At 41.0% G+C, this 27,134-nt stretch overlaps 1 protein-coding gene across 1 annotated transcript in view; it reads left to right on the top strand.

Moving 5' to 3' along the window:
* Nucleotides 1–27,134, top strand: part of IMPL1 (myo-inositol monophosphatase like 1) — a 77,635-nt gene that overhangs the window by 13,289 nt on the left and 37,212 nt on the right. The window contains exons 2-3 of the mRNA XM_010277855.3: nt 15,488–15,555; nt 17,229–17,362. Coding sequence (XP_010276157.1) covers nt 15,488–15,555; nt 17,229–17,362 — 202 coding nt within the window. The remainder of the gene's footprint in view (nt 1–15,487; nt 15,556–17,228; nt 17,363–27,134) is intronic.

Below are 27,134 nucleotides of genomic sequence, written 5' to 3'. Positions count from 1 at the left end.
TAGGTTCTTCTGCCTGTACACCGATTTTTTCTAACAGAGAACGGATCTAGAGAAGTTCTGAAACTCCATGTGCCATGGCCCTATATTCGGCTTTTGCACTTGATCTTGCCATAACTGTTTGTTTTTTACTCTTCCATGAGACTAGGTTACCCCAACTAGGGTGCACACTCCTGAAGTTGATCTTCTGTCATCAAGGCATCCTGCCCAATCCGCATCTATATAAGTCTCTAGCTTCAGCTGTCCATGATCAGTAAACAATATGCCTCTGCCTGGATGTCCCTTCAAATAAGCAAGGGTCCTATCAACTGCCTTCCAGTGCTGGTCTCGTGGAGCATGCATGTATTGACTCACTACACTTACTGCATAGGAGATGTCCGGTCTTGTCATACACAAGTATAGTAGCCGACCCACAAGTCTTTGGTAATTTCCAAGGTCCTTTACTGGTTCACCTTCTGATGCACTGATTCTATGGTTCTGATCAATGGGGGTGCTAGCTGCCTTTGTTCCAAGCTTCCCTATCTCTTGGAGAAGGTCCAAGACATACTTCCTTTGAGAGATAAAAATTCCATGTTTCGATCTTGCAACTTCGATGCCTAAGAAGTATCTCAGTTCTCCAAGATCCTTAATCTCAAATTCCTTATGCAGGTTCCTCTTCAGACTATCAATCTCACCTAGGTCATTCCCAGTGACAATAATATCATCCACATAAACAATTAGGATTGACACCAAAGATTCCCTACGCTTTACAAACAAGGTGTGATCAGATTGAGTTTGAGTGTAGCCAAAAACAATCAAGGCCTTTCTGAATCTGTCAAACCATGCTCTGGGAGATTGTTTCAAGCCATATAGTGACTTCTTCAGCTTGCATACCTTTCCCTTTTCATCATTATCATAAAAACCAGTTGGAAGATTCATATACACCTCATTTTGCAGATCCCCATTTAGGAAAACATTCTTCACATCCAGTTGAAACAAGGGCCAAGAGTATGAGGCAGCAAGAGAAAGGAGTATCCAAACAGAGGTCATCTTTGCAACTGACGCAAATGTCTCCAGATAATCAATGCCATAGGTCTGTGTGTACTCTTTTGCAACAAGTCTTGCCTTGTACCTTTCTATACTTCCATCTGCCTTATACTTTATTGTGTAAACCCATCTGCATCCAACTGTCTCCTTGCCTTCTGGTAGGTCCACAATCTCCCATGTCTGATTCTTAATCAACGCCTCCATCTCTTCCTGCATAGCTGTCTTCCACTCAGGTTTGGAGAGAGCCTCATTAACACCATTGGGTATAGAATCAAGAGAAGAGAGAAAAACACGGTAGGAAGGAGAAAGTCCACTATAGTGTTGGAAAACGTGGGGTTAGTGGTTCAGATCTGAAAATAGAATTGTATATATTCCTAGGATTGTGGAAGGATTGATTTAGAAAGTTTTTCTTTCAATTTTTGTACTTTATATTTTCTCTTCTTTTTATTTTTTCTTCTTTCTATTTTCTTTTCTTTCTATTTTTCTTTCTTTCTATTTATTGCAGCAGCTTACTGTATAAATATGCCAATTGGCAATAGAATGAAACATATCAGTATTCTACCATTCCAAAACATGGTATCAGAGCTCTAGGTTTGTCAACCTTGAGATTTTTTTTTGGCCTTCATTGCCAGTTTTTTGTGTTTTTCTCTTCTGGCCTTCAGTGTTGATCTGTAACCAGAAGTGTTCCTTTATTCTCCTTTCCTGTTGGCCTTATTTTTCCTCCATTAACAATGTCCGACATGACTGCAACAAGTGCTCCCGTCCAAACCGATGAAGGAGCAACAAATTCTCATCCTCACACTGGTGATTTGCAGAATATTCAGGCAACATATAGACTGAATGGCCAGAATTACTTGAAGTGGTCACAGCTAGTGCGTACCTATTTGAAGGGAAAAGGAAAAATTAGTCACCTCCTTGGAACAGGACCAAGGTTGGGCGAGCCAAATTTTGATGCTTGGGACGAAGAGGACTCCATGATTATGTCATGGTTGTGGAGTTCAATGACACCCGAGATCAGTGATACTTGTATGTTTCTTCCCTCTGCAAAGGCTATTTGGGATGCTGTCCGACAAACCTATTCCAAAGCCCATGACGCTGCTCGTGTCTATGAGGTCAAAGTGAAGACTGTGGTGGCTAAACAAGGGAGCAGGAGTGTTATAGAGTATGCAAATCTGCTGCAAAATTTATGGCATGAGCTTGATCATTATCGGGTTCCTGAGACAAAGTGCGCAAATGATGCTGTGATCTTGAAGAATTTTATTGAAAGAGATAGGGTGTATGATTTTTTGGTCGGACTGAATGCTGAATTTGATCAGGTCCGAATACAAATTCTTGGCAAAGAAGAAGTGCCTCCATTAAATGAAGTCATAGCCCTTGTCAGAGCTGAGGAAAGCTGCCGTGGAATCATGCTTGAGCCTAAAGATCCTGAAGGCTCAGCCATGGTGGCAAGGGGAGGAAGTTACAGTGGTTCAAAGGGTGAGAACAATCACAACTTGGCTCGTGACACAACCACCCGTGACTCTAACGATAACCTCTGGTGCACCTATTGCAAGAAGCCCAGACACACGAAAGATCGGTGCTGGAAACTTCATGGGAAACCTCTCACATCCAGCAAGGAATGGGGAAATCGAGGAGTTTCAAAAGGAGTTCAACAGGCCCATAATGTCTCTACAACCCCGCAGCAAGAACACTCAAGTTAGGGACCATTTAATGATGAAGAAATTGAAAGGCTAAGGAGCTTCCTGAAATCCTTGAAACCAGGAAGTGGTTCTACCTCTCTTGCTCTCTCAGGTGAGTCTTTATCTCTAGGATTACATGCCTCAGCTAGTGTTTTTCCATGGATTCTTGATTCTGGAGCTACTGACCACATGACACTCTCTTCACTACATTTTCTCACCTATACACCCTGTCCTAGTAATAGAAAAATTTCTATTGCTGATGGTTCTTTCACCACAGTGGCAGGGATTGGGAATATTCAAATTACTCTATCCCTATTACTTAAAAATGTGCTTCATGTTCCTAAGTTATCCACTAGCCTTATCTCTATACATAAACTCACTTAGGATGTGAACTGCAATGTTGTGTTCTTCCCTTCTTACTGTGTATTTCAGTACCAGGTTTCAGGGAAGAAGATTGGAGTTGCTAAGGAAAGAGATGGACTCTACTACCTTGAAGCAACCAGCAAATCATCTTACACTGTTATGCATGTCACACACGAGTCATTCTTATCTACCTCCAATAAAGATTTAATTTGGCGTCATCATTTCCGTTTTGGTCATCCTTCATTTCCTATTTTAAAAACAATGCTTCCTTCCTTGTTTAAAGGAATTGATGTTGAAACCTTTCATTGTGATGTTTGTGAACTTGCTAAGCACAAAAGGGTTTCTTTCCCAATCAGCAATAAAAGATCTTCAACTCCTTTTTATTTGATTCATTCGGATATATGGGGCCCTTCTCAAATTCCCAACATTACTGGTTCCAGATGGTTCGTCACCTTTATTGATGATTGCACTAGGGTCACATGGATTTTTCTTCTTAAGTCTAAATCTGATGTGGGTACGATTCTTCCCAACTTTCATAACATGGTCCAAACTCAGTTTGGTGTGAGAATTAAAAGGTTTCGATCTGATAATGCTACAGATTATTTTAATCAGAATTTGTCCCAATTTTTTCAGAAAGAAGGCATTGTGCATGAATCCTCCTGTGTTAACACTCCCCAACAGAATGGGGTAGCTGAGAGAAAAAATGGCCATCTTTTGCAAACCACCCGAGCCTTTCTCTTTCAAAATCAGGTGCCAAAACAATATTGGGGGGAAGCTGTCCTTACTGCTGCCTACACCATAAATAGACTACCATCTAAAGTTCTTGACAACCGAAGCCGAATACAAGTCCTTTCTCAATTTTACCCTGATATTCGAGCCTCAAATAATCTCACACCAAGAATTTTTGGCTGCATTGCCTTTGTTCATGTCTATAATAAGGGAAAATTAGACCCACGAGCAATCAAGTGTGTCTTCTTGGAATATTCCCCAACTCAGAAAGGTTATAAATGTTATCATCCAGCCACCAGAAAATTCTACACCTCCATCGATGTCACATTTGAGGAAGGAAAATCTTTTTTCACTGAACCTTATCTTCAAGGGGAGCCCTCATTAATGGAAGATAAGGCCTCGGATCTACTCTCCCTAGATGTATTACCCTCCTCACAGACATTCAATCGTCAAGAATCACATCCCTCTGAGTCACATTCCTCTGAGCCTCACATTCCCGAGTCTCAACAAGAGTCAAACAACTCGACCATTGAACCAAATTCGAACACTGTTAACCCCATGAATGATGTGCATGATAATGTGAGATATATGCAGGTTTACTCTAGGAGGAAAAATCCAGATCCTCAACCTGTGCAAGTCCAAGATTCAACTCCTAATCCTAGAACTGAGGGATGCTCAGAAACTGAACCTACACCTTCACAGTCTGAGTATGAGTATGGCCTACCTATTGCACTGAGAAAAGGAACCAGAGAATGTACCAAACGCCCATTGTACCCTTTAGCCAAATATGTATCATTCCAAAGATTCTCTAAATCCCATAAAAGTTTTCTAGCCAACCTTAACACCATTCCAATTCCTAATACTCTAGCCGAGGCACTTTCTAATAAGGAGTAGAGAAAAGCCATGAGAGTGGAAATGGAGGCATTAGAAAAAAACAACACATGGGAAGTTGTGGATCTACCAAGAAACAAGAAGACAATAGGTTGTAAATGGGTGTTCACAATTAAGTACAAATCTGATGGGTCATTAGAAAGGTACAAAGCACGCCTGGTAGCCAAGGGATATACACAGACTTATGGGGTAGATTATTAGGAGACTTTTGCCCCAGTAGCTAAAATGAATACAGTAAGGGTGTTACTGTCGTTGGCTGCTAACTATAATTGGGATTTGCAACAGTTTGATGTAAAAAATGCGTTTCTCCATGGTGTTCTAGAAGAGGAGATATACATGGACATTCCACTGGGTTTTGGAGAAGGCATTAAAGGGAACAAAGTTTGTCGGTTGAAGAAAGCACTATACGGTCTCAAACAATCTCTGAGAGCATGGGAAGGTTTACGAAGGTAATGCTGAGTACAGGTTACAAGCAAAGTCAAGGTGACCACACATTGTTTATCAAACACACAACCTCAGGGGGAGTTACTGCACTATTAGTCTATGTGGGTGATATAATTGTTACTGGGAATGATAAAAAGGAGAAGGAAGCATTGAAAAACTGCCTTGCCAGAGAATTTGAGATAAGACTTGGGGAGACTAAAGTATTTTCTTGGAATTGAAGTTGCTCATTCTAAATAAGGCATCTTTATCTCTCAACAAAAGTATGTTGTTGATCTTTTAAGAGAAATAGGAAATATGGCATGTAAACCAACTTCCATGCTTATATATCCCAATCATAAACTTGGAGAAGCCAACGAGAATGCAAGTGTAGACAAGGAGATGTTCCAAAGACTAGTTGGAAAACTCATTTATCTTGCACATACACGACCGGATATTGCATATGCTGTAAGTGTAATAAGTCAGTTTATGCATAATCCTAAAGAAGTTCATTTGCAGACTGTTCATCGAATTCTACACTATTTGAAAGCCAATCCAAGAAAAGGAATTTTGTTCAGAAGAAATGGTGGACTGGCTCTTGAAGCATATACAAATGCCGATTATGCAGGATCTCCAGTAGATAGATGGTCCACTTTTGGTTACTGTACCTTCTTAGGAGGAAACTTAGTCACTTGGAGGAGTAAGAAGCAAAATGTAGTGGCTCGGTCAAGTGCAGAGGCAGAATTCAGGGCTATGGCACAAGGAGTGTGTGATTTACTCTGGTTGAAGATAATTTTAGAAGACCTGAAGATTCCACGAGAAGAGCCTATGAAACTATATTGTGACAACAAGTCAACCATCAATATTGCTCACAATCCTGTTCAACATAACAGGATGAAGCACATTGAAATTGACTGACACTTTATAAAAGAGAAACTGGACAACAAGTTGATTTGCACTCCCTATGTGTCTACAAAAGAACAATTGGCCGATGTACTTACTAAAGGGCTCAATAGTACAGACTTTCGGAGAATTATAGCCAAGCTGGGAATGGAGGATCTCTATTCACCAGCTTGAGGGGGAGTGTTGGAAAACGTGGGGTTACTGGTTCAGATCTGAAAATAGAATTGTATATATTCCTAGGATTGTGGAAGAATTGATTTAGAAAGTTTTTCTTTCTATTTCTTTCTTTCTATTTTTGTACTTTATATTTTCTCTTCTTTTTATTTTTTCTTCTTTCTATTTTCTTTTCTTTCTATTTTTCTTTCTTTCTATTTATTGCCGCAGCTTACTGTATAAATATGCCAATTGGCAATAGAATGAAACATATCAGTATTCTACCATTCCAAAACAGTAGGATAAGTATTGTGAAATGCAATGAGCAGTGCACTTTCTCTTCCCTTTTCTAAGAGCAATAGGGAGGTCAAGGTTATCTGTAACAGTGTTAGTAGGACCAATGGGAATTGAAATAGTAGTGAAATCAAGAGGAATACCTGAATCTGTATCAACCGAATTTGGAGTCTCCAAGGAATTGACAGGAAGTGGTGTGAGTTCTGCTCTAGTGGAATCAACCGCCTTATGAAGTCTCTGCCGTGAGTAATGCTGTGAGACGGAACGCAAAGGAGGTGGCAAGGTAGGTGACATCGGGTGGTGGTCAAGCACAGTAGTAGACACAGGGACTAGAACTAGGAGAGGGATAGACTGCTGACTTACTTCCCCAAAACACTCCCCTGAGAAGGATTCCTTGAGAAGTACGTAGATTCAAAAAAGGTAATGTCCATAGTAACAAACCGGTTCCCAGAGACTGGATCATAGCAAGCGGTACCCTTTCTGATTCTCTGCATATCCAAGGAAGACACATTTCTTTGCCTTGGGATCAAGCTTCGAACGGTAAGGACCAAGGATATGTGCAAAGCAGACACACCCAAACACCCTTAGAGGAATATGAAACACCTCCCTCTGAGGAAAAAGAAGGCTGAATGGAGTGCTGAATCCAAGTATACGAGAAGGCACCCTGTTAATCAGATATACTGCCGTGAGAACAGCATCACCCCCAAAACAAACCGGAACTGTAGCTGTGATCATCATGCTTCTTGCCGTCTCAACAATGTGTCTGTTCTTCCTCTCTATAATACCATTCTGCTGTGGACTGTAGGAGCAACTACTCTGATGGACAACACCATACTCCAACAGATACGAGGCAAGATGTCTCTCAAAATATTCCCTAGCATTGTTAGATCTGAACATCTTTATTCTGGTTCCAAACTGTGTTAATACCATCTGGTGGAATTGCCTCACCAAGGATGGTACTTCATCGTGGGATTTCATCAGGTAAATCCAGGAATATCGAGAGAAATCATCCACAAATAGGAGAAAATAGCGATAGCTGCCCACAGAGGGAACATGGTAAGGGCCCCACACATCTGAATGAATAACATCAAAAGGAGAAGAACATCTTTTATTACTGGATTTAAAAGAGTGTCTACAATGCTTTCCAAATTCACAACCTTCACACTTCAACCTTGACAGACTCACAGACTCAAAACAGTTTTGGAAACAAAGAACTTAATGAAGAAAAAGACAAATGACCCAGACAATTATGCCAAAGTATAATCTGATCCATAGATTTTGACTCACTGTCCTTGCAAACATGATGACTTTGGTGAATTGGAAGAGCATCCAAGAGGTAGATTCCATTCACTTCACGACCACTCCCAATCGTCCTCTTTGAGTCCAGATCCTATAAAATACAACATCCAGGAGAAAAAATTACTGAGCAGTTCAGGTTCTTAGTCAAACTACTAATAGATAATAAATTGGTGCTCAATCTTGGAACATGGAGGACAGAGGGTAAACAAATGGAATCACTAATCTTGACAGATCCCTTCCCAGCAATAGGAACATGGGATCCATCAGCTGTGGAGACCCTATCTCTGCCATAACAGAGCTGGTAAGAGGAGAAAATAGTGGAGCAATGGGTCATGTGCTCTGAGGCCCCAGAGTCTATAATCCAAGGAGATCTCTCCTTACCTGAAGCAGAAACATAGTTTGTAGTGACATGTGGACTACCTGTGTGGGCAAAGGAGGTAGAGTAAGCTCCACCTGTGCTACCTGTACCTTGTTGTCCGCTTGCGGCTGAACTAGAACTAGCTGTATCCCTCTGATTCAGGAGTAACCCAAACCTCTCAAGCTCGGCCCTTACTGCAGCAGCTGCAACGGACTCCAAAGCAGCTATAGTAGGGGGGGCCGGAGGGTCACCGGTAACTACCATGTGCGCATTTCCTTTCTTATTCTTCAATCTGGTCGGCACAAGATGTGGGTAAGTATCTCTTGTATGCTTAGGCTTCTTATAGTAGTCACAGACTAAGTCCTTTTTGTTTTCCTTCTTGTTTTCATTGCCATTCTGTTTAGATTTTCACAGCACTTACCATAGCGGACTAATCAAACATGAGATTCTTCATCATTACATCCCTCCTGCACTCCTCTCCTGACACAAATGCATATGCTTGGGAGAGAGTGACACTGTCCTTGGAAAGAAGATGCTATCGTGCAATGCCATACTCGGGGTTAAGGCCAACAAGGAATTCAAACACCCTATACGTCTCTAAGTGTCTTTGATAGGTAGCTGCATCCTTGGTGGTTTCCCAAGCAAAGGTCTGTAGATGGTCGATCTCCTGCCACAGGGTCTTAAGGACTAAAAAATAAGCTGCAACAAATCTATCTCCCTGCCTTGTAGCAATGACCTGATTTCTTAGTTGATAAGCCCTAGCAACATTCTCCTTTTGTGAATAGGTTTTTGCAACCCCATCCCATATCTCCTTAGCAGTATTTGCCCATAAAAAATTTTTACTTATATGTGGCAACATGGAATTACACAACCATGTCATTACTATATAATTTTCTTGCACCCACCGGGAGTTGCCAGTTTCAGGTTTCACCTCTTCACCAGTAATATACCCCAATTTTCCACGAGCCCCAATGGCCATCTTTGCAGATTGGGACCATTCCAAGTAGTTTGTACCATCCAACCTAACTGTAGTAATGGTCTCAATTCCGAAGGGGTCTCCAGCACCAGTAATATACCCCAATTTCATTCCCGGGCTTTTATTCAACTTTGTGTCCCTCCATACTTTTCAAAAGGGTATAGAAAACAAATAAAAGATGCAGCAAAACAAACAAAACACCTTCTGGAACCAACGACACTTCTTTGGTGTCCTGAACTTTCTCCCCACGAAAGATTTCTTTTCTGTGGGATGGGAGAAGAGAGAGAAAAAGCAACCACCCTCTCTAGAAGCCTCCAAACCACGTGGGACTTGAATCGCCTCTTATAAAAAACTCCAAGGAACCCTAAAAAAAATAGGGCGCCACTACCTAGGTCAAAATTGAAGAGTCCAACAAAAACAGGACTCTTCCCCTTTCTCCAGTTTTTCTTGATTCTGATGAGAAACCCTAGACCAGCTACAGGGCATATAGATCCTACAAGAAAATCCAAAAACTGGGCTTACCTGAGAGCTTCGATCAGCCTCTTAAATCTCCATGCAGTCGGCTGATCTAGGGCTGCATGAGAGAATCACTTCCCAAACCTTCAACCTGCTCTGATACCAAGTAGAAACCACTATCTGCTGATTCAGTCAAGCTTCTTGTGGAAGGAAGAGGTGAAAGCTGTAGATTTCAGCAATAGAAGAGGAAAGGAAAGAAGGGAGAAGAAGGTCAACTAGGATTGTGTATCATAACCCTAGCCGCCAGCCCCTCATTCTATTTATAATTAACTTAAATATGAGATATTACAAAGATGCCCTTAGTAGGGCGGCAACTCAAACTAAATAGTTACAACTCTTGAAAAAATAAAAACTAATGGGCCCAAGGCCCAACAACTTCTTAATTTAAAAGAAAATAAACTAAACACAAATCGGCCCACTCAACAGTCTCCATGCTGAACTAAGCAAAGAAAAGAAACTCAATTGACCTCTTTCCAAATAGAAAAAAGTATCCCAAAAACTGAGTAGGACCAGATGAACAATAAACTGAATGTTTCTCAAGAGAAAACCTAAAAGCAACCCTGGAGAAAGTCTAAAATATCTACGGCTCCCTCCAGATGTTTCAAGAAGCCTATCTCCTGCTGTTAATCTCAAGGAAAATTGAAAAACCACCCAGAAAACTGAGTGCTACCTTCAATCTGAGATATAATCCCTAAACCTCAACAGCATTGGTATCTCTGATTCTTTCTAATCACTATGCAATCTCCAAAGCAAGAAACAACCTTGGGCAATGCTTCAATCTCCAAGAATTAGGCCAAAAAAGACTGAAACTCCAGCCCTAAAAGAATCTCATGCCGCTGGTTGACTTAAGCTTACATGAGATCTCTAAACAAATGTAATCCTGCTCTGATACCAACTTGAATTTACAGCTGTTTACATACTAGGTTTAGGATGTGATCTGCCAAGAAAAAAAGAAGAAAGCAGAGTAAGAGAAGAAGGCGGAGAAGAGAGAATAGAAGAGGGCAGAATGTAATGGTCCTGCTGCCCCAATCATTATTATTTATATGAGAAAACATAATAACATGTAGAAAGAATAATACCCTGCCACCTATAACGGCAAAGTAAACTGGCAATAAAAAAGACAAAAAATTACAGATAACATTGTTTGCTGAAATAGAGCTGTCGAATGAGAGAAGAAGAAGAAGATATGAGATGGGCGGCAGAATTAGTTCTCAGCCAGCCCTAATCTATTATATATAACAACATTACATAATGTTACATAAATAGACCAGAATGCCCCTGATTAGTGGAGGGACACCTAGTCAAATAAACACTAAATAAGATTAGGCCCAGAAACTAAGGCCCAATAACTAATGACTTAAGACCCAACAAGGATAAACATACAAATTAAGACAGCCGAACCAACACTCCCCCTCAAGCTAAGCATGGATGTCAATCATGTTTAGCTTGCCAAGTAAGTCCAAGAATTTCACTGTAGCTAGCCCTTTAGTCAGAACATCTGCAATCTGCATCTCGGAGGGAGTATAAGGGATGCAAAGTTCTCCTGAGACGATTCTTTCTCTGACAAAGTGACGGTCTATCTCAATATGTTTAGTTCTATCATGTTGCACTGGGTTATTTGCAATGTTGATGGCAGCCTTGTTGTCACAGTACAACCTGAGAGGACACTCAATCTTTATTCCAAGTTCACCAAGCAGGATCTTAAGCCATAAAAGTTCAGCAACACCATGAGCCATAGCTCGATATTCGACCTCTGCACTAGATCTAGCAACCACATTCTGTTTTTTACTCCTCCAAGTAACTAAATTTCCTCCAACAAAGGTGCAGTACTCAGAAGTAGACTTCTTGTCCCCAACTGAGCCAGTCCAATCTGCATCATTATATCCTTCAACTTCAATTTAACTGTTTTTTCTGAACAGAATCCCTTTCCCCGGGCAAGACTTCAAATATCTGAGGATCCTTTCCACAGCTTTCATGTGAGGGATTTTAGGAGTGTGCATGAACTGACTGACAACATGTACAGCATAAGCAATGTCAGGGCGAGTGAGGGACAGGTAAATCAACTTCCCCACCAGCTTTTGGTATCTTTCCTTATCAAGGTAGTCCTCTCCTACTGACACCTGTAGACCATGATTCTGTTCTATTGGAGTATCTGCTGGCCTACACCCCATCATGCCTGTCTCTTGAAGAAGATCAAGGATGTATTTCCGCTGACATATATAGATGCCCTCATTGGATCTTGCAACTTCAATCCCAAGAAAGTATCTCAGTTGGCCCAGGTCTTTGATCTCAAATTCAGCAGCCAAGACCTCCTTTAGTCTTTTAATTTCTTCTTGATCATCCCCTGTAATTACCATATCATCCACATATACAATAAGTGCTGTAAGTTTGCCATTTCTCTTCCTTATGAATAGGGTATGATCTGCCCCACTTTGAGTGTAACCCCCTTTCTTCATGGCCCCACATTGCTTCTCAAACCAAGCTCGAGGGGACTGCTTAAGGCCATATAGGGCTTTTCTCAGTCTACATACCTTCTTGCCAAACTCATAACCTGGTGGAGGATCCATGAATACTTCTTCATGCAGGTCACCATTCAAGAAAGCATTCTTCACGTCCAACTGATGTAGCTCCCATGAGAAATTTGTAGCTAATGATAATAGAACTCGGATTGTGTTGAGTTTTGCCACCGGAGCAAAGGTTTCTTTGTAGTCAATCCCTTCTTTTTGAGTGAACCCTTTTGCTACCAGTCTAGCCTTGTACCTTTCAATGGACCCGTCCTCCCTATTCTTCACAGTGAACACCCACTTGCATCCAACAGTGCCTTTCCCTTCTGGTAGATCCACTAATTCCCAAGTCCCTGCTTTCATTAAGCCCTTCATTTCTTCATCCATAGCCTCTTTCCATTTTGGGTCAGATACTGCCTCAGAATACCTGGTAGGAACATGTACAGAAGAGAGAGCAGACACAAAAGAACAATAACGGGGAGACAAATGTGAGTAAGACACAAAATCAGAGGAACTGATAGGATTACCTTGAGTTTCTGAGACAGGTTGATCCGAGTCCAATTGGTTGCTGTCATGAGTTAGAGGGCCCTTCTTCCTTCTGTTGTAGGTGATTCTGATATCTCTTTGCAGCCTGCTTGAGTCTTCAGTAACATCTGCAACATCACTTGTAGTGGCTGGTACAATGGGAGCCTCACTAGATTCACCCAGGATACTACAACTAGGTGGATCAGGAGGAGGAGATGGAAGGTCTGAGGTAGAGAGAGGCACAAAGAAAGGGGGAACAAAAGAATCCTCTTCAATCCCACTAGTCTCCCCCTGAAGAGGATTCTGGGAAGAATGAAAATAGGATTGAGACTCAAAGAATACCACATCCTTTGTTACATATTTTTTCTTGGTGACTGGATCATAACACTTGTATCCCTTCTGAGTAGGAGAGTACCCCAAGAAGATTCCCTTTGTAGCCCTAGGATCCAATTTGGTCTTCTTCGGATCCTTGACATGTATAAAGTATACACACCCAAAGACTCCCGGTGGAAGAGAAAAGCCAGGAAGATGAGGGAGGAGGATGGAAGAGAATTGGTCCTTAGACGGGCTAGGGCCCGGCTAAGTACCTCTACCTCATCAGCAGTAAAACCCAAGGGGGAATTAGTAGTCTGTCCCATGGAAGAGGAAGTAACTGTGGATGAGTGTTTTGAACCATCATCACTGTGACCCGTAGCCAGATTCACACTTGCAGATTGACCCTTCTGATGCTTCTTATCTTTCCTCAATGCAGCTCGCTTCAAATGCGGATGGAGAACCCAACAGGTCTCTTTCACATGCCTTTCCCTTCCACAGTGGATGCACTTCAGATGTCTCTTGTCAAAGTGTCTGTTTCCCCTTTGATTTGTAGAGATTAAGGCCGAATGTTCCACAGACTGTTCAGCTAGTTTAGTTTGAGTATCAACTTGCATCTCTTTTCTTCTCACCTCTTCATTCCTTACAAGGTAGTAAACATGATGTAAGTCTGGCATTTCATCCCTTCCCAGAATTTGGGACCTTATGCTCTCATATATAGGATCTAGGCCAGCCAGAAATTTAAATGCTCTACCCTCTTCAACTTGTTTGTCATGCTTTTCCTTGTCTCTGGCATTCTCACAATCAATAATAAGGTGGTGATCTAACTCTTCCCATAGTCCTTCTAGTGTAGCAAAATATGTTGCAACACTCATATCTCCTTGCCTCAAGGCAGCAATGTCTTGATTCAGTTTGTAAATTCTTGCATTATTCTTTTTCTGCCCATAGGTTTTAGAAACTTTTTCCCATATCTTGGCAGCCGTGGAGAAATGTTGAACAGTCCTAGCTACTCTTGGAGTCATTGAGGCAAGTATCCAGGACATAACTATATCATTCTCCTTGCGCCAAGCTGCATATTCAGCACTCCCCACTTCGGGTTCCTTCTTCTGCCCGTTCAAGTAACCGGTGAGTTCCCGGGATGTGATGAACAACATGGCTGAGACAGACCATTCTCTGAAGTTGTACTCATCCAACAACACACTTGTGATGTGTAGGCTGTGCAGATTTGGATTCTCCAAATTAGGAGACCTCCCACAAGCCCTAACATTTCTAGAAGACACTTCCCCGGATATGGAAGACATTTTCTCCTACCCGTAAAGTCAAGACTGTAAACACAATATATAATGAACTGTTTCACACTTACGGAGCTTGCTGCACTGTAAACTTAGTCCTGAGAACCCGACACAGAGCTGAAACACCGAGTACTACACTGCACACTGTGCCCTAATTACTGCTGTCGCAGATTATAATCTGTTGTGCTACCTTCTGCTGTGTTCTAATCACTGTTGCCGCAGCCTGCAACTTGCTGTGTTAGCTTCTACTGTGTGCTAAGCACTGCTATCTCAGGTTATACTCTCACCCACGAACAGTTCTAGAACTGCTGAGATTCGCCCTTTCTCCTAGATCTGTTCTACACAGATCTATCTTAGCCGAATGGCTACAGTCTGCTGTACTGCGTCTATTAGGGCATCAGCCTCTGGGTCTATCTCCCCTTGGGCCCTACAACCAAGGGAAACCCTTGATGTAGGTCCAACTGTGTTCTGCGACCAACCCTAGGGTTTCTTTGCAGCAACCAAGAAAAAGAAGAGAGAGAGTGTTAACTGCGAGTAGAAGAAAAGGCGGCTGCTGTAACCAGTCAAAAGATTAGTGCTTTGATACCATGTTTGCTGAAATAGAGCTGTCGAATGAGAGAAGAAGAAGAAGAAGATATGAAATGGGTGCCAGAATTAGTTCTCAGCCAGCCCTAATCTATTATATATAACAACATTACATAATGTTACATAAATAGACCAGAATGCCCCTGATTAGTGGAGGGACACCTAGTCAAATAAACACTAAATAAGATTAGGCCCAGTAACTAAGGCCCAATAACTAATGACTTAAGACCCAACAAGGATAAACATATAAATTAAGACAGCCGAACCAACAAACATAATGTATGGAACCACCAAGTAAACATTAGGTCCGGTCTACTGTTTCACTATCATTCAAAATTCACATTAGTAATAGTTTGGCAAAATATTTTATTCTGGTGTCATCTGAGAGAACCCTCCTTTTATACAGGATTCAAGTTGCTAATTCATAACAAACTAAATTTTAGCAGGAGGCAGGAGTTAACTTCTTTTCTTATCCTTCTTGTTCTTTTAGTTTGTATTATGTCTATATCATATTGGATTATGTTATTACTAATTCTAGGTTTTTTGTAGGATTATCAGCATAATGTTAGCTCTGATCCATGCAGTAGTTTCTTCTTGGCTTTTCTTTGTATCCATGTAATATTTCACACTTCACATTTTATATGTTTAATGATTTCGTTTTACAGGTTGTGATGGATGCAGTCAATAAGCCTCGGAATATTAATTATAAAGGGCTCACAGATTTGGTTACTGAGTGAGGAAAAATATTTTACTAGTTTATGATGGTTTCCTGTATAACCTCGTTTGTTTGAAGCTTTTTTTAATAAGATGTTTACATGGTCATTTTTTATATACTAACATTTTCTATTGATTTTTGGGAAAACTACAGATGTACACAATTTATAAATTAAAACCCTAAGTCAGCCCAGGCAGAATTTGAAAGCCTGCTGAAATCTGGGTTATTATAATTAATTCCAGATTCCCATGCCACTCCCCTGGCACCCCTTTGAGATAGCATAGGTTAGTGCATAAACTACCTCACAATACCTACAAAGTGAACGATATCTGGCCTTGTAAGGGGAAGATAGATCAAATTCCCTACAAGTCATTTAAATATCCCTACATCCTAAACAGCATCTCTGCTATAATCATCTAACTTTATATTTGGATCTATGGGCATATTTATTGTCCTTGGTCCAAGCTTTTGCATGTTTTCTAGAAAATCTAGTATACATTTTTCTTTGGGAAATAAAGATATCGTCTTTTAATCTTTAATCTTGAACTCCTTTGCTAAAACTACTTTAGCTATAAGATATCTTGGGCATGACAGAGCTCTTACTAAAACTGAATGTTGAACCATGGATATGGCACATGCTATGTTTAGACCTGCCAGAGGCTCCTAGAAAGCAAAGCTACCCTCATGTAAATCTTTCTGAGGGTGCCTTGCCCTCGTTACAGAAATATAATACATTTTGCACTAAACAAAAAAGAAGAAAAAGGTACCTTCATGTACAATACTAATCCATCCTCCCTGGGCAGGACCCAGATACAAATCTTCCTTATTAGTCCCTTCTCTAGCTGATGAGTTGGCGGACCGATACAAATGGACTGTTCAATCTGGATGCCAAAGATTGTTCCTTTGTAATAGCATGAAGATGCAATCATGGCTTAGAGATCTTCTCTCTTATCCATGTAATTTATTGTTGGGAGTATTTCTCAACCTCCAGCTATCCTATTGAGACTTGCCAATCCTAGCCCTTGAAGTGAAGAAAATAGCTCAGCTTGAATTAGTGTTGCATTTGACCTGAGAAAACTAGAAAAGTTTCACCTTGAGATCTAAAAGCCTGTCCTTTCCGAAGCCCAATTGTCCTGTTTACCCAAACTACACCACCAAAATTGGACTTTGTGAAGTTCATTTGATTTTAGTGCAAGCATAAATTTCAACCTATTGATTTGTGGTAATCGAATTCCTCTGTAGTTTCATTGTTTTTCCGTCTTTATTCAGCATACTATCTTTTTTTTTTTTTTAATGTATGTGATCTATAACTATGGGCAATTGCTTAGTGTAATGGTAAAATCTGGAATTGATAAGCATGAGGATACAGGGTCAAGTATGAGAGTGGACACTCTATGCAAAAAAGTGCTAAAGGTTAGGTAGGTATCTAGTTCACCCCTTCCAAGACCCCAGATAGCTGGTACCAACATTGGGCAATGGCCTTTTATGTGATCTAGAATTAGTTTTGGACTTTTTGTGTTTTAGAGGACAAAGCCACCACTCTGCAATTATCTATGCTTTGAATTCAACAAAGATTTATGGGTTATTGATTATTTGCTATTTATCATTTGGTTTATTCTAAACCAGCTAAAGAGAAAGGTTCATGGAACTGAATTGAAAATGCTTACATTATATTTTCAATATTCTTTCAGCACAGATAAAATGAGTGAAGCTGCTATTCTAGGAGTGTTGAGAAAGAACTTTGAGGAACATCTTATTCTTGGGGAGGAGGGTGGGCTTATTGGAGATACATCTTCTGATTATCTTTGGTGCATTGATCCTTTAGGTTTGCAGCTTTTAAACCTTCAATTCTTGTGTTAACTAGTGCAGGATGTCATGAATTTTCCAAAGTTAGAACTTTTAGAACTTCTTCAATGTTTAACCACCTTAGAGTTAACAAAATGAAAGAAATACGGTTATCCAGGGGAACATAATAAAAGCCTTACCTCTTGGATAAACCTACAGACAAAGGGAACCATCATAATAAGCCCCTCCTTTTATTCTTGAAATATTTTTTTCACTTCAAAATTATGCTTGTGTAATCATTTATAGTTGCGTTGTAAAATATTCAAGACCAAAAATTGAAACCCATTTAGTTCTATGGTAATGAATTCCTAGATTACTTATATGGAGAAGAGAGACGAACTATAGCACATCCTGCACCACGTCTTTTGGTCTTCATTTAGTTTATTATGTTCAGAAAAGACTGGTGCTGAGGTTGTGATGTATGGCAGTTAATAAACCTTGGAATATCAATCATAAAGGGATCACAGATTTAGTGACTGAATAAAAAAAGAAAACTATTTTACTAGTTTATGATGTCCTGTAGAACCTCATCAAATTGAAGTTGTCATTTGTTTGAAGCTCTATTACAAGAAGATTTTTACATTGTATCTGTTCACCACCAAACTTTCATTGTAAAAAAAAAGCTACATTTTTTTTTTATTTATCAAAAAAAAAGCTACATTTTTTTTGACAGTAGAAACTAAATGAAAAGAGTACAAGATCTAAGAGGGTGATGAGATGGCACCCAAAACAATTAAACAAAATAACATTTCTGATCTTTTTATTGTTTGATAAATAACAAGTTTTATTAATGAAATAAACAAAATGTACAGACAATACAGGCATCCAAAGGGGATGTTAAACTACTTCCTCAATCAACAATTATCAAATTACATTTGAGCCCTGATTACCCCTTGTTTGGCTAATATATCTGCCAACCCATTTGCCAATCTTTGCACCTAATGACTGATATTTTACAATCATATTTCTTGCTATCCACTTAAATTTCTTGATTTCATCTTTCTAAGCCATACTACTGTCTCGGTTTTCTTGACCAACCTATCACTGCCTTGAGTCATCCTCAATAATCATCTTGAATTACATTTCTAGCCTTTAAGTAAATCTCACATATCTGCCTGCTGTGACTCTAACATGGCCAAAAAGGTTGACCGAAAAGTTCAGTTGATGCACCATTAACCACCGAAAAGAACAGGATGATATGCATAAATCCAGCTACCCATCAAGCCAACGCACCTCCTCCAAAAAACCCCACTTCATAAGCCTTCTTAAGATCTATTTTGCAAATTAAACCACCTGAACCGTTTCTTATTTTTGAATCCACACATTCACTTTTAATTGGCAAATCAGAGGATCAGGCTAGGACTTTTGCTCAGGTAGTAACGTCCAAAGGTGGAGAAAATCTGTCAGAAGATTTTTTGAATTTGAACAAGTGTCCAAAGGTGGGGACAGGTGGACGTAGATTGGAACAGCAACCAGGTGGGTTGTCATTTGATATGGCCCGGGCCTGCAGTCAGGGAACCAATACTAAACTTTTAAAAAGACTGGGTTAGGTTCAAAATTATAAAGATGGGCTAACGGTTGAGGTGAGGGGTACTGGTGAGCCCAGTCTTAAACTTCAAGTGGATGGGCCTGGAAATAAGACTCTAACAGCAAGTAAGCCCATAGATAAATCAGGTGACCACTTAAATAGGCACGTGAGGTGGAACAAGGCTCAAAAGACTATGGACATTCGCTGTGGTATATCTTCGTCCTCTTCAGATTGGTCTGCAACTGGCTCGAAAGAAAAACGAATGTCTGGTACTTTAGCGTGGCAGCCAAGACTGGTCTCTTACTCCACTAGCCCAGATAAACCTAATCCGAGATATAATCGCATGAGGTTAGAAGAGGAGGATTCTGCTTCAGACTGGGTAAGTGTAGATGATGAGTCTCTGAAAGAGGAGTTGTATGTTGAAGAGTCCAGCTATGGTAGTATACAGAGTAAATGCCGTTCAAGGATTGGGTTGTACACTTCCAGGAGAGTTGGTTCAGCCTGGAAAGGAGTTGGAAAGAAAGAAAACAGGCTCGGGTGAGGAGAAAGCTGAAACAGGGAGAAAAGGGGATTCAATCTTTTGTAAAGACCAGGGAATGGGTGCTTGTACGGTGTGTGTTGGCAATCTGGTTCCTCCAAGCAGAGCTATAAACTGCCTGTTTTGCCACTGCAATCAATCCAGATCTTGTTTTCGAGGGTCCTATTCCCAGCGAAAGTCAAACAAAAGGGGTTCAGGCTATTCCAGCAACTCATATTGCGTCTTCTTCCTCCCAAGGTTTGGATTGTTTTCAGGTTCAGTTTTTGGTTACTAACTCTGTTTCCCCAAGTCTTGTGTGTGTCTGGCCTACAGGTGATTCCAGCCCATCTATAAAGTCTGCCAATTCGTTTGATTTAGGACAAGTGACAGAGGTAGTGGGGGAGATAAATTCAGAAGCAGAAGAGAGAGAAGTAGGGGACAACATTTGGGAGTTGATCTTGGAACTATTTAGAATCAGAATGGAAGAGGAGCTGAATGCGAAAGAGGGTAGGGTTGAGGAGGAGATTATTCAATTTCCCAATACAGTGGAGAAAAGTGGATATAGTGGAAAATCAAAAGGACAACGGAAAAAGAAGAAGAAGGGGTCAGGCAAGAAACTAGAAGGAAATGAGAAGGTGGAAGAGTCTAGTAAGAAGGTAGGAGAGCTTTCTCAGAAGAGGAAAAAAAAGCTAAGTGAGGTGGAGAGGTTGAAGAGTGGGGTGGTTTATGATAAAGCGAGTGGGGGTAGGAAGGATAGAAAAAAGGAGTAAAGAGGGTGGTTTGGTTGGGGCTACCTGAAATGTTTGTCCATGAAGTTAATAAGCTGGAACGTAAGAGGTTTGGGGAGTTCAAAGAAAAGGCGAGTGATCAAAGACTTCTTGAGAAGAGAAAAGCCAGATGTGGTCTTAATACAAGAATCAAAATTGAGATGTGGTCTTAATACAAGAATCAAAATTGACTGAGGTGGACAAGAAATGGGTGAGGAGCATCTGGTCAACAAGAAATTTGAGTTGGGCCTTTGCACAATCGTGGGGAGCTTCAGGGGGAATTATTACTTTGTGGAGAAACGAAGACTGGGAGTGTGAAGAAGAATTAATTGGGAACTTCTCGGTGTCAATAAAATTGAAGAGAAAGGAAGATGGGTAGGCTTGGGTGATAACTAATGTCTATGGTCCCACCTCTTACAGGGAAAGGGAAGGTTTTTGGGAAGAACTAGCAGCCGTTAGGAGTTTGTGGGATGGCCCTTGGTGTTTAGGTGGAGATTTCAATGTAATAAGATTCTTGAACGAGTCCAATAACCGTAGTCGTAGGATTACATCTAGCATGAGGAAGTTTAATCTTTTTGTGGAGAATTTTGCATTGCGGGACCTCCCTCTTTAGCAAGCAAATTTTACCTGGTCAAACTTTCAAGAAAATCCTATCTGTTGTCGATTGGATATGTTCCTCTTTACAGTGGATTGGGAAGCTGAATGGGGGATTTTAGGTGTTACAGCATTGCCGAGACCTATTTCAGATCATTGTCCAATCAGGTTGTCTCAAGAAAGACTAGATGGAGGCCCGTGCCCTTTTAGGTTTGAAAACATGTGGTTACTTCATCCAGAGTTTCTAGCTAAGGTAAAAGAATGGTGGGAAGTGGACCAAGTGGAATTCCAATGGAAGGGGTATAGGTTTTACAAGAAACTACAACTCTTGAAAGCTAGACTCAAGATTTGGAATAAAGAGGTTTTTGGTAGATTAGAGCAAAGGAAAGTGGAAATCAGTCAGAGAGTTAGGAGCTAAATGGACTAGAAGCTGAAAGAAGGATGTGGGAAGAGGGTAGGGTGGAAAGATGGAATTTGAAACATGAACTGGAAGATCTTCATAGGAAGGAGGAGATAAGTTGGAGGCAAAAATCCAGGTGCAAATGGCTAAAGGAAGGGGACATCAATACAAGGTTTTTTCATTCTTTAGCAAATGGGAGGAGAAGGAAGAATTCTGTTTCAAAATTAGAGTGGGATGGGCAATTGTTGACAAGGGAAGATGATATAGCTCAAGCTTTGGTTAATCACTTCGAATTAGCGTATGACAACCTAGGGAGACCTAGTGAGAGCTTAGAGGACTTGGAGTGGAGGGTGGAAGATAGTGTCTTATTAGAATCTTTGGAAAAAAGATTTGAGGCCCAAGAAGTGAGAAATGCAATCTTCTTCATGGGTCGAGCTAAAGCTCCTGGGCCTGATGGTTTTTCAATGGCCTTCTATCAAGATTGTTGGGAGATAATTATAGAAGATTCGTTGGAGGTTTTTGAAGAGTTCTATGAGAGAGGCAAATTTAGTTCGGGAGCAAATGCAACTTTTATTGCCTTGGTTCCTAAGAAGAAGGACGCTCTCCAACCAAAGGATTTTAGACCTATAAGCCTGGTGGGACGCATGTATAAGGTCATCTCTAAGGTCCTAGCACTAAGATTAAAAAAGATCCTCCCGTCTCTAATCTCACCGTATCAAGGGGCCTTTGTAGAAGGAAGACAAATTGTAGATCAAATACTTGTTGCCAATGAATGTGTTGAGGTGGAGAGGAGGAGAAAGGAAAAGGGGTTGGTTTGCAAATTAGATCTTGAAAAGGCATATAACATGGTGGACTGGGATTTTTTACTAGAGGTTCTCAAGCGGAGATGGTTTGGGGAGAGATGGTGCAATTGGGTAAAGGGATGCATTTCTTCATGTCATTTCTCAATATTGTTGAATGGTGTAGCTAGGGGTTTCTTTCCTGCAAAGAGGGGTATTAGGCAAGGAGATCCATTGTCCTTATTCCTCTTTACCCTAGTAGCTGATGTGTTGAGTGCCATGATTTCGAGGGTCGATGCTAACAATTTGATAAGAGGTTGGAGGACTGGTAGGGAGGAGGTTGTGGTTACACACTTACAATTTGCAGATGACATCATCTTGTTTTGTGACGGGGAGGAAGGGGAATTACGGAACTTAAAGAGTCTAGTGCTTCAATTTGAAAGGAAGTCCAATCTTAAAGTGAACTGGGGAAAAAGTTGTGTGGTAGGGCTCAATTTAGGGGGAGAGGAGGTGGATTCCCTAGCTAGGATTTTGGGGTGTGAAGTGGGGGGCTGGCCTTTACATTATTTGGGGCTACCACTGGGAGGGAACCCAATGGTTGAGAGTTTTTGGTTCCCTGTAATTGAAAGATTCTCCAAGAGGTTAGCAAATTGGAAGAGGAATTACATCTCTTTTTGGGGTAGGATAACCTTAATCACGTCAACCTTAACCAACCTGTCAGTTTATTTCCTGTCTACCTTTAGAGTACCAATGAAAGTAGTTAACCAGTTAGAGAAGATAATGAGGGATTTCTTGTGGGAACCAGGGGATACTAAGAAGGATCACTTAGTGAAGTGGGAGGTGGTTTCTAGGAGTAGGGATGATGGAGGCCTTGGGTTAGGAAATATAAGATTAAGAAACACAATTTTGCTGGGGAAATAGATTTGGAGACTATCGATGGAACAGGACAAACTTTGGTCTAGAGTGATTGTTAGTATTCATGGATTGACAGATAACGGTTGGGATGCAGGACTTGACCCTAGGGCTTCTCAGTGTTCTCCTTGGAAAGCCATTCAAGGTATTTTGCCTCTTATGCTTCCTTATTTCAAATATGATGTCTACGCTGGAAATAAAGTCTTGTTTTGGGTTGGTGAAAACTCCCTTAGAGATAGATTTCCTTCTATTTACTCCTTGTTTGAAAACAAAAGAAAAGTGATCTCTTCAGTGTTTGTTGATAACGCCTGGGATTTGGGCTTGAGAAGAGCTCTAAGGGATTCTGAAATGGGGATTGGTTGATGATTTGATCACTCAGTTAGGGGAAGTCTTTCTTGATTAGTCCTGTAGAGATAGTAGAATTTGGAAACCTTCCCCTTCTGGTTTCTTCAATTGTTCTTCTTTCTATAACATTTTGCTTTAGGCCTCTAACCTTGTAGGGAACTTTCCTTAAAAGGAGGTGTGGGGTAGCCCTGTACCCTCTAAAATTCAGGCCTTTTGTTGGGAAGTGGTACTCCAAAAAATCAACACCTTGGATTTGTGGAGAACCTCTTTGATCCAGCTTTTTACAAGCAACCAATGGTTCATGGAAGGATTATGTGGAGAGCCACTAGAGCTGTTGTATTGTGGTCAGTGTGGGAGGAAAGAAACAATAGGATCTTCAAAGGCAGTTGTAGATCCAAGGAAGAGGTTGTGGAAGGAATAACTACTAAGGTTATCAATTGGTTGAAATCCTGTGATCCTTTTAAGGATTTCCCAGTTGAAGACATATATAGAAGTTGGGTTTTTGTGGCATCTACTACTACTTCCAAAGCTATGATACAGGAAGTTTGGTCCCCACCGGTAGAACAAAGGGTGAAATGAAGGGATGGGAGATCCATCATATGGATGGCCGAACCCTGCACGAAGGTTGGGCGAAATTTCAAAAATTTCTTTCACTCCCATTCCCTAATTTAGAAAACTGCATTTTCAAGGTTCGTTCTTGAAACCAAAACCAGACCAAATCTGAAACCAATAGGAAGTGAGGGATATACCTGATACGAAGTAGCAGTAACTCCCAACGCAGGTGTTCATGCCCGAAGAGAAAACCAAAACCCGCTTCCATTGAAGATGACACAGTGTGTAGTGAAACAGGATCAACAGGATGGTTCTTCACCAAGAACCTGAATTTTTCAGCAAGAATCGAGCAAGGGTTGGTGAGCACACCTTTAAATTGTTTCTTCCACCAAGAAACTGTTAGAGCTAGCCGAATAAGGGTAGATTGTCATTCTATTTCTGTTAAGTTATGTGCTTATGTGGCAGTTTTAATAGAGACTTCCTGTCCCATACTTAAGTGGGGGGCAGTTTAGTCTTTGTACAACTAATTAAAGGTTAATCCATATTAGGGTCGACTGATAGGGTTTATGCTATCAGATTCGATTGTTCTCCTTCTTCCTTCTTCTTTCTCTCTTACTCTCTACTGGTTCGAACTACTTAAACAGAGCTGTCAAAACATGGTATCAGAGCCATAAATGAAGGAGAAGAAAGCTGCGACTTCAAGTTCTCTCTCTTTTTTTTTTCTTCTTTTCTGGGCTGTGAATTTGAGGTACACAATCTGATAGCTGCGGCATCTGTTATTTATTTTTTGTTTTAGGACTGCCGCAATCCCTATTACATGTATTAGGAAGGTGCGGCAACCCTAGGATATCAGCCTAATGCTGTTGTCACCATGTGTGACAGCCCTAGTCGTAGGATTTCTTTGGATCGTGGTGGTTGTAGAGGGGGAGGACATGTCTCTCGAGGAGGTCGTGGTGGTTCCGTATTTGGCCGTGGTGGTGGTCGTGACTCAGGGGGAGGCCGTGGTAAAGGAAAAAGTAACTCTACAAGGAAGTGTACCCATTGTGGCAGAGACAGACATTCGGTGAATTGCTGTTATGATCTCCATGGCCCTCCTACATGGGCTAATCATGCAGTAGCTGGTGGGGTTGATGTCAGTGATAACCAACAAGCAGATCTAACACCTTCCACATCTACATCTGTTTCCGGGAAGGAGATGGTGAGTGTATCGCATAATGAGTATGAGAGGTTTCTCCAGGCTACTTCACAGCATACTACAACCACCCTTGCCCACTCAGGTATAGCTTGTTTGGCATTCAAACCCTCTCCATGGATTATTGACTCTGGAGCCTCTGATCACATGACCGGGACTCCAAGTGTGTTCTCTTCCCTCTCTGATCTCAAACTGTTACCCTTGCCAACGGTCCTCTTCTCCCATCTGTGGTGTTGGTAATGTTGACAAGACTTCTCTTTCTTTATCATCTGTTCTATATGTCCCTAAGTTTCCATTCAATCTTATGTCTGCTAGTAAATTAACCAAGACTCTTAATTGCTATATTACATTTTTCCCTTCCTTTTGTGTTTTTCAAGATCTCAAGACAGGGAAGAAGATTGGTGGGGAGCATTAGGCTGGTGGATTGTATTACCTTAACGGTGGTGAATCGTCAGTTGCACTTCAGACTTCACTCACTCCTCTACAGTGGCATTGTCGACTGGGACATCCATCTCTCAAGGCACTCAAGATACTGGTTCCGTTCTTGAGTCAATTGTTGTCTTTATAGTGTGAGTCGTGTCAGTATGGGAAACATTGTCGTGTTCCCTTCAATCCTAGAGTTGAAAGTCGTATGTTGAGTCCTTTTGCTTTGGTTCATTTAGATGTTTGGGGTCCAATTAAAATAGTCTTATAATGGTTACAAGTATTTTGTCACTTTTATTGATGATTGTTCAAGGATGACATGGATTTATTTAATGAAAGAAAGGAGTGAATTATTTTCCATTTTTCAAAAATTCCATACTGAAATACGTACACAATTTGGTATTCCAATCAAAGTTCTTCGTTCAGATAACGGTTGTGAATAATTTCTTACTTCCTTTCAACAGTATATAGAACAACATGGCATCATTCATCAAACTTCATGTGCATCCACTCCTCAACAAAATGGGGTGGTTGAATGAAAGAACCGTCATCTCCTTGAAACTGCTCGGTCTATTCTTCATCATATGAGTGTTCCTAAACGATTTTGGAGTGATGCTATACTTACTGTGTGTTTCCTTATTAATCGAATGCCCTCCTTCATTCTTCATGGTTGGTCTCCCTTTTCTATTTTGTTCCCCACCTTGTCTCCCTTTCCATTAATACCCCGCATCTTTGGTTGTGTGTGCTTTGTTCACAATTTGAGTCCTGGGATAGATAAGCTAGATGCACGTTCTATTAAGTGTATCTTTCTTGGCTACTCTCAGACTCAAAAATGGTACAAGTGTTACAATCACATTACTCGGAAGTGCTATGTTTGTCCTGATGTCACCTTTTTTGAGTCTGTCCCCTTCTTCTTAGGACCTGAAGCATCGGTGTCTTCACCTTTGCTTCCTCTTCCTCTTCCAGTCAGTGATCCTGTTCCGGTTGTTCCAGTTGGAGTTGACCCTTCACCTCCTCCAGTGCAGATCCTTACTGAACGACCACCGATCCGGCACGTGTATACTCATCGACAGACATCGGCTCCTCCTCCAGCTTCTACCTTGTTTGTGGATCCTGTTGTTGCTCCTGTCCAGAACCTTCAAGACTTGATCTTCCCATTGCTTTACGGAAAGGTAAACGTAGTTGTACTCTCCATCCCATTTCCAATTTTGTTTCAGTCTCTCACCTTTCCGCTTCACATCGCCAATTTGTTCATTGTTGTCATCTATTTCTATACCTAAGAATGTCCAATAGGCTCTTAGTTCACCTGGGTGGCGGCAGGCAATGGAGGAGGAACTCTCTGCCTTTCAGCATACTCAAACGTGGGAGCTCACTACTCTTCTTCCCGGTAAGCATGTTGTGGGTTGTAAACGGGTGTATACTGTTAAATACTTGCCGAATGGTAGTGTGAAGCATCTGAAGGCCAAACTTGTTGCTAAAGGTTATTCACAGTTGTATGGGGTGGACTATATGGAGACCTTCTCTCCAGTAGTTAAGATTGGCTCTGTCCGTGTCTTAATTTCCCTGGCAATTATGTAAGATTGGCCCTTGTTTCAACTTGACATTAAAAATGCCTTCCTTCATGGTGACCTTATGGAGGAGGTATATATGGAGCAACCACCTGGGTTTGTTGCTCAGGGGGAGGATGGTAAGGTGTGCATATTGAAAAAGGCAATTTATGGGTTGAAACAATCGCCTCGTGCT

This window comes from Nelumbo nucifera, chromosome 7 (assembly GCF_055504915.1).
Source record: "Nelumbo nucifera cultivar China Antique chromosome 7, China Antique-T2T, whole genome shotgun sequence".
NCBI classification, from domain to species: Eukaryota; Viridiplantae; Streptophyta; class Magnoliopsida; order Proteales; family Nelumbonaceae; genus Nelumbo; species Nelumbo nucifera.
Note: the sequence above shows the minus strand (reverse complement) of the source record. Positions and strands in the feature narration are given on the sequence as shown.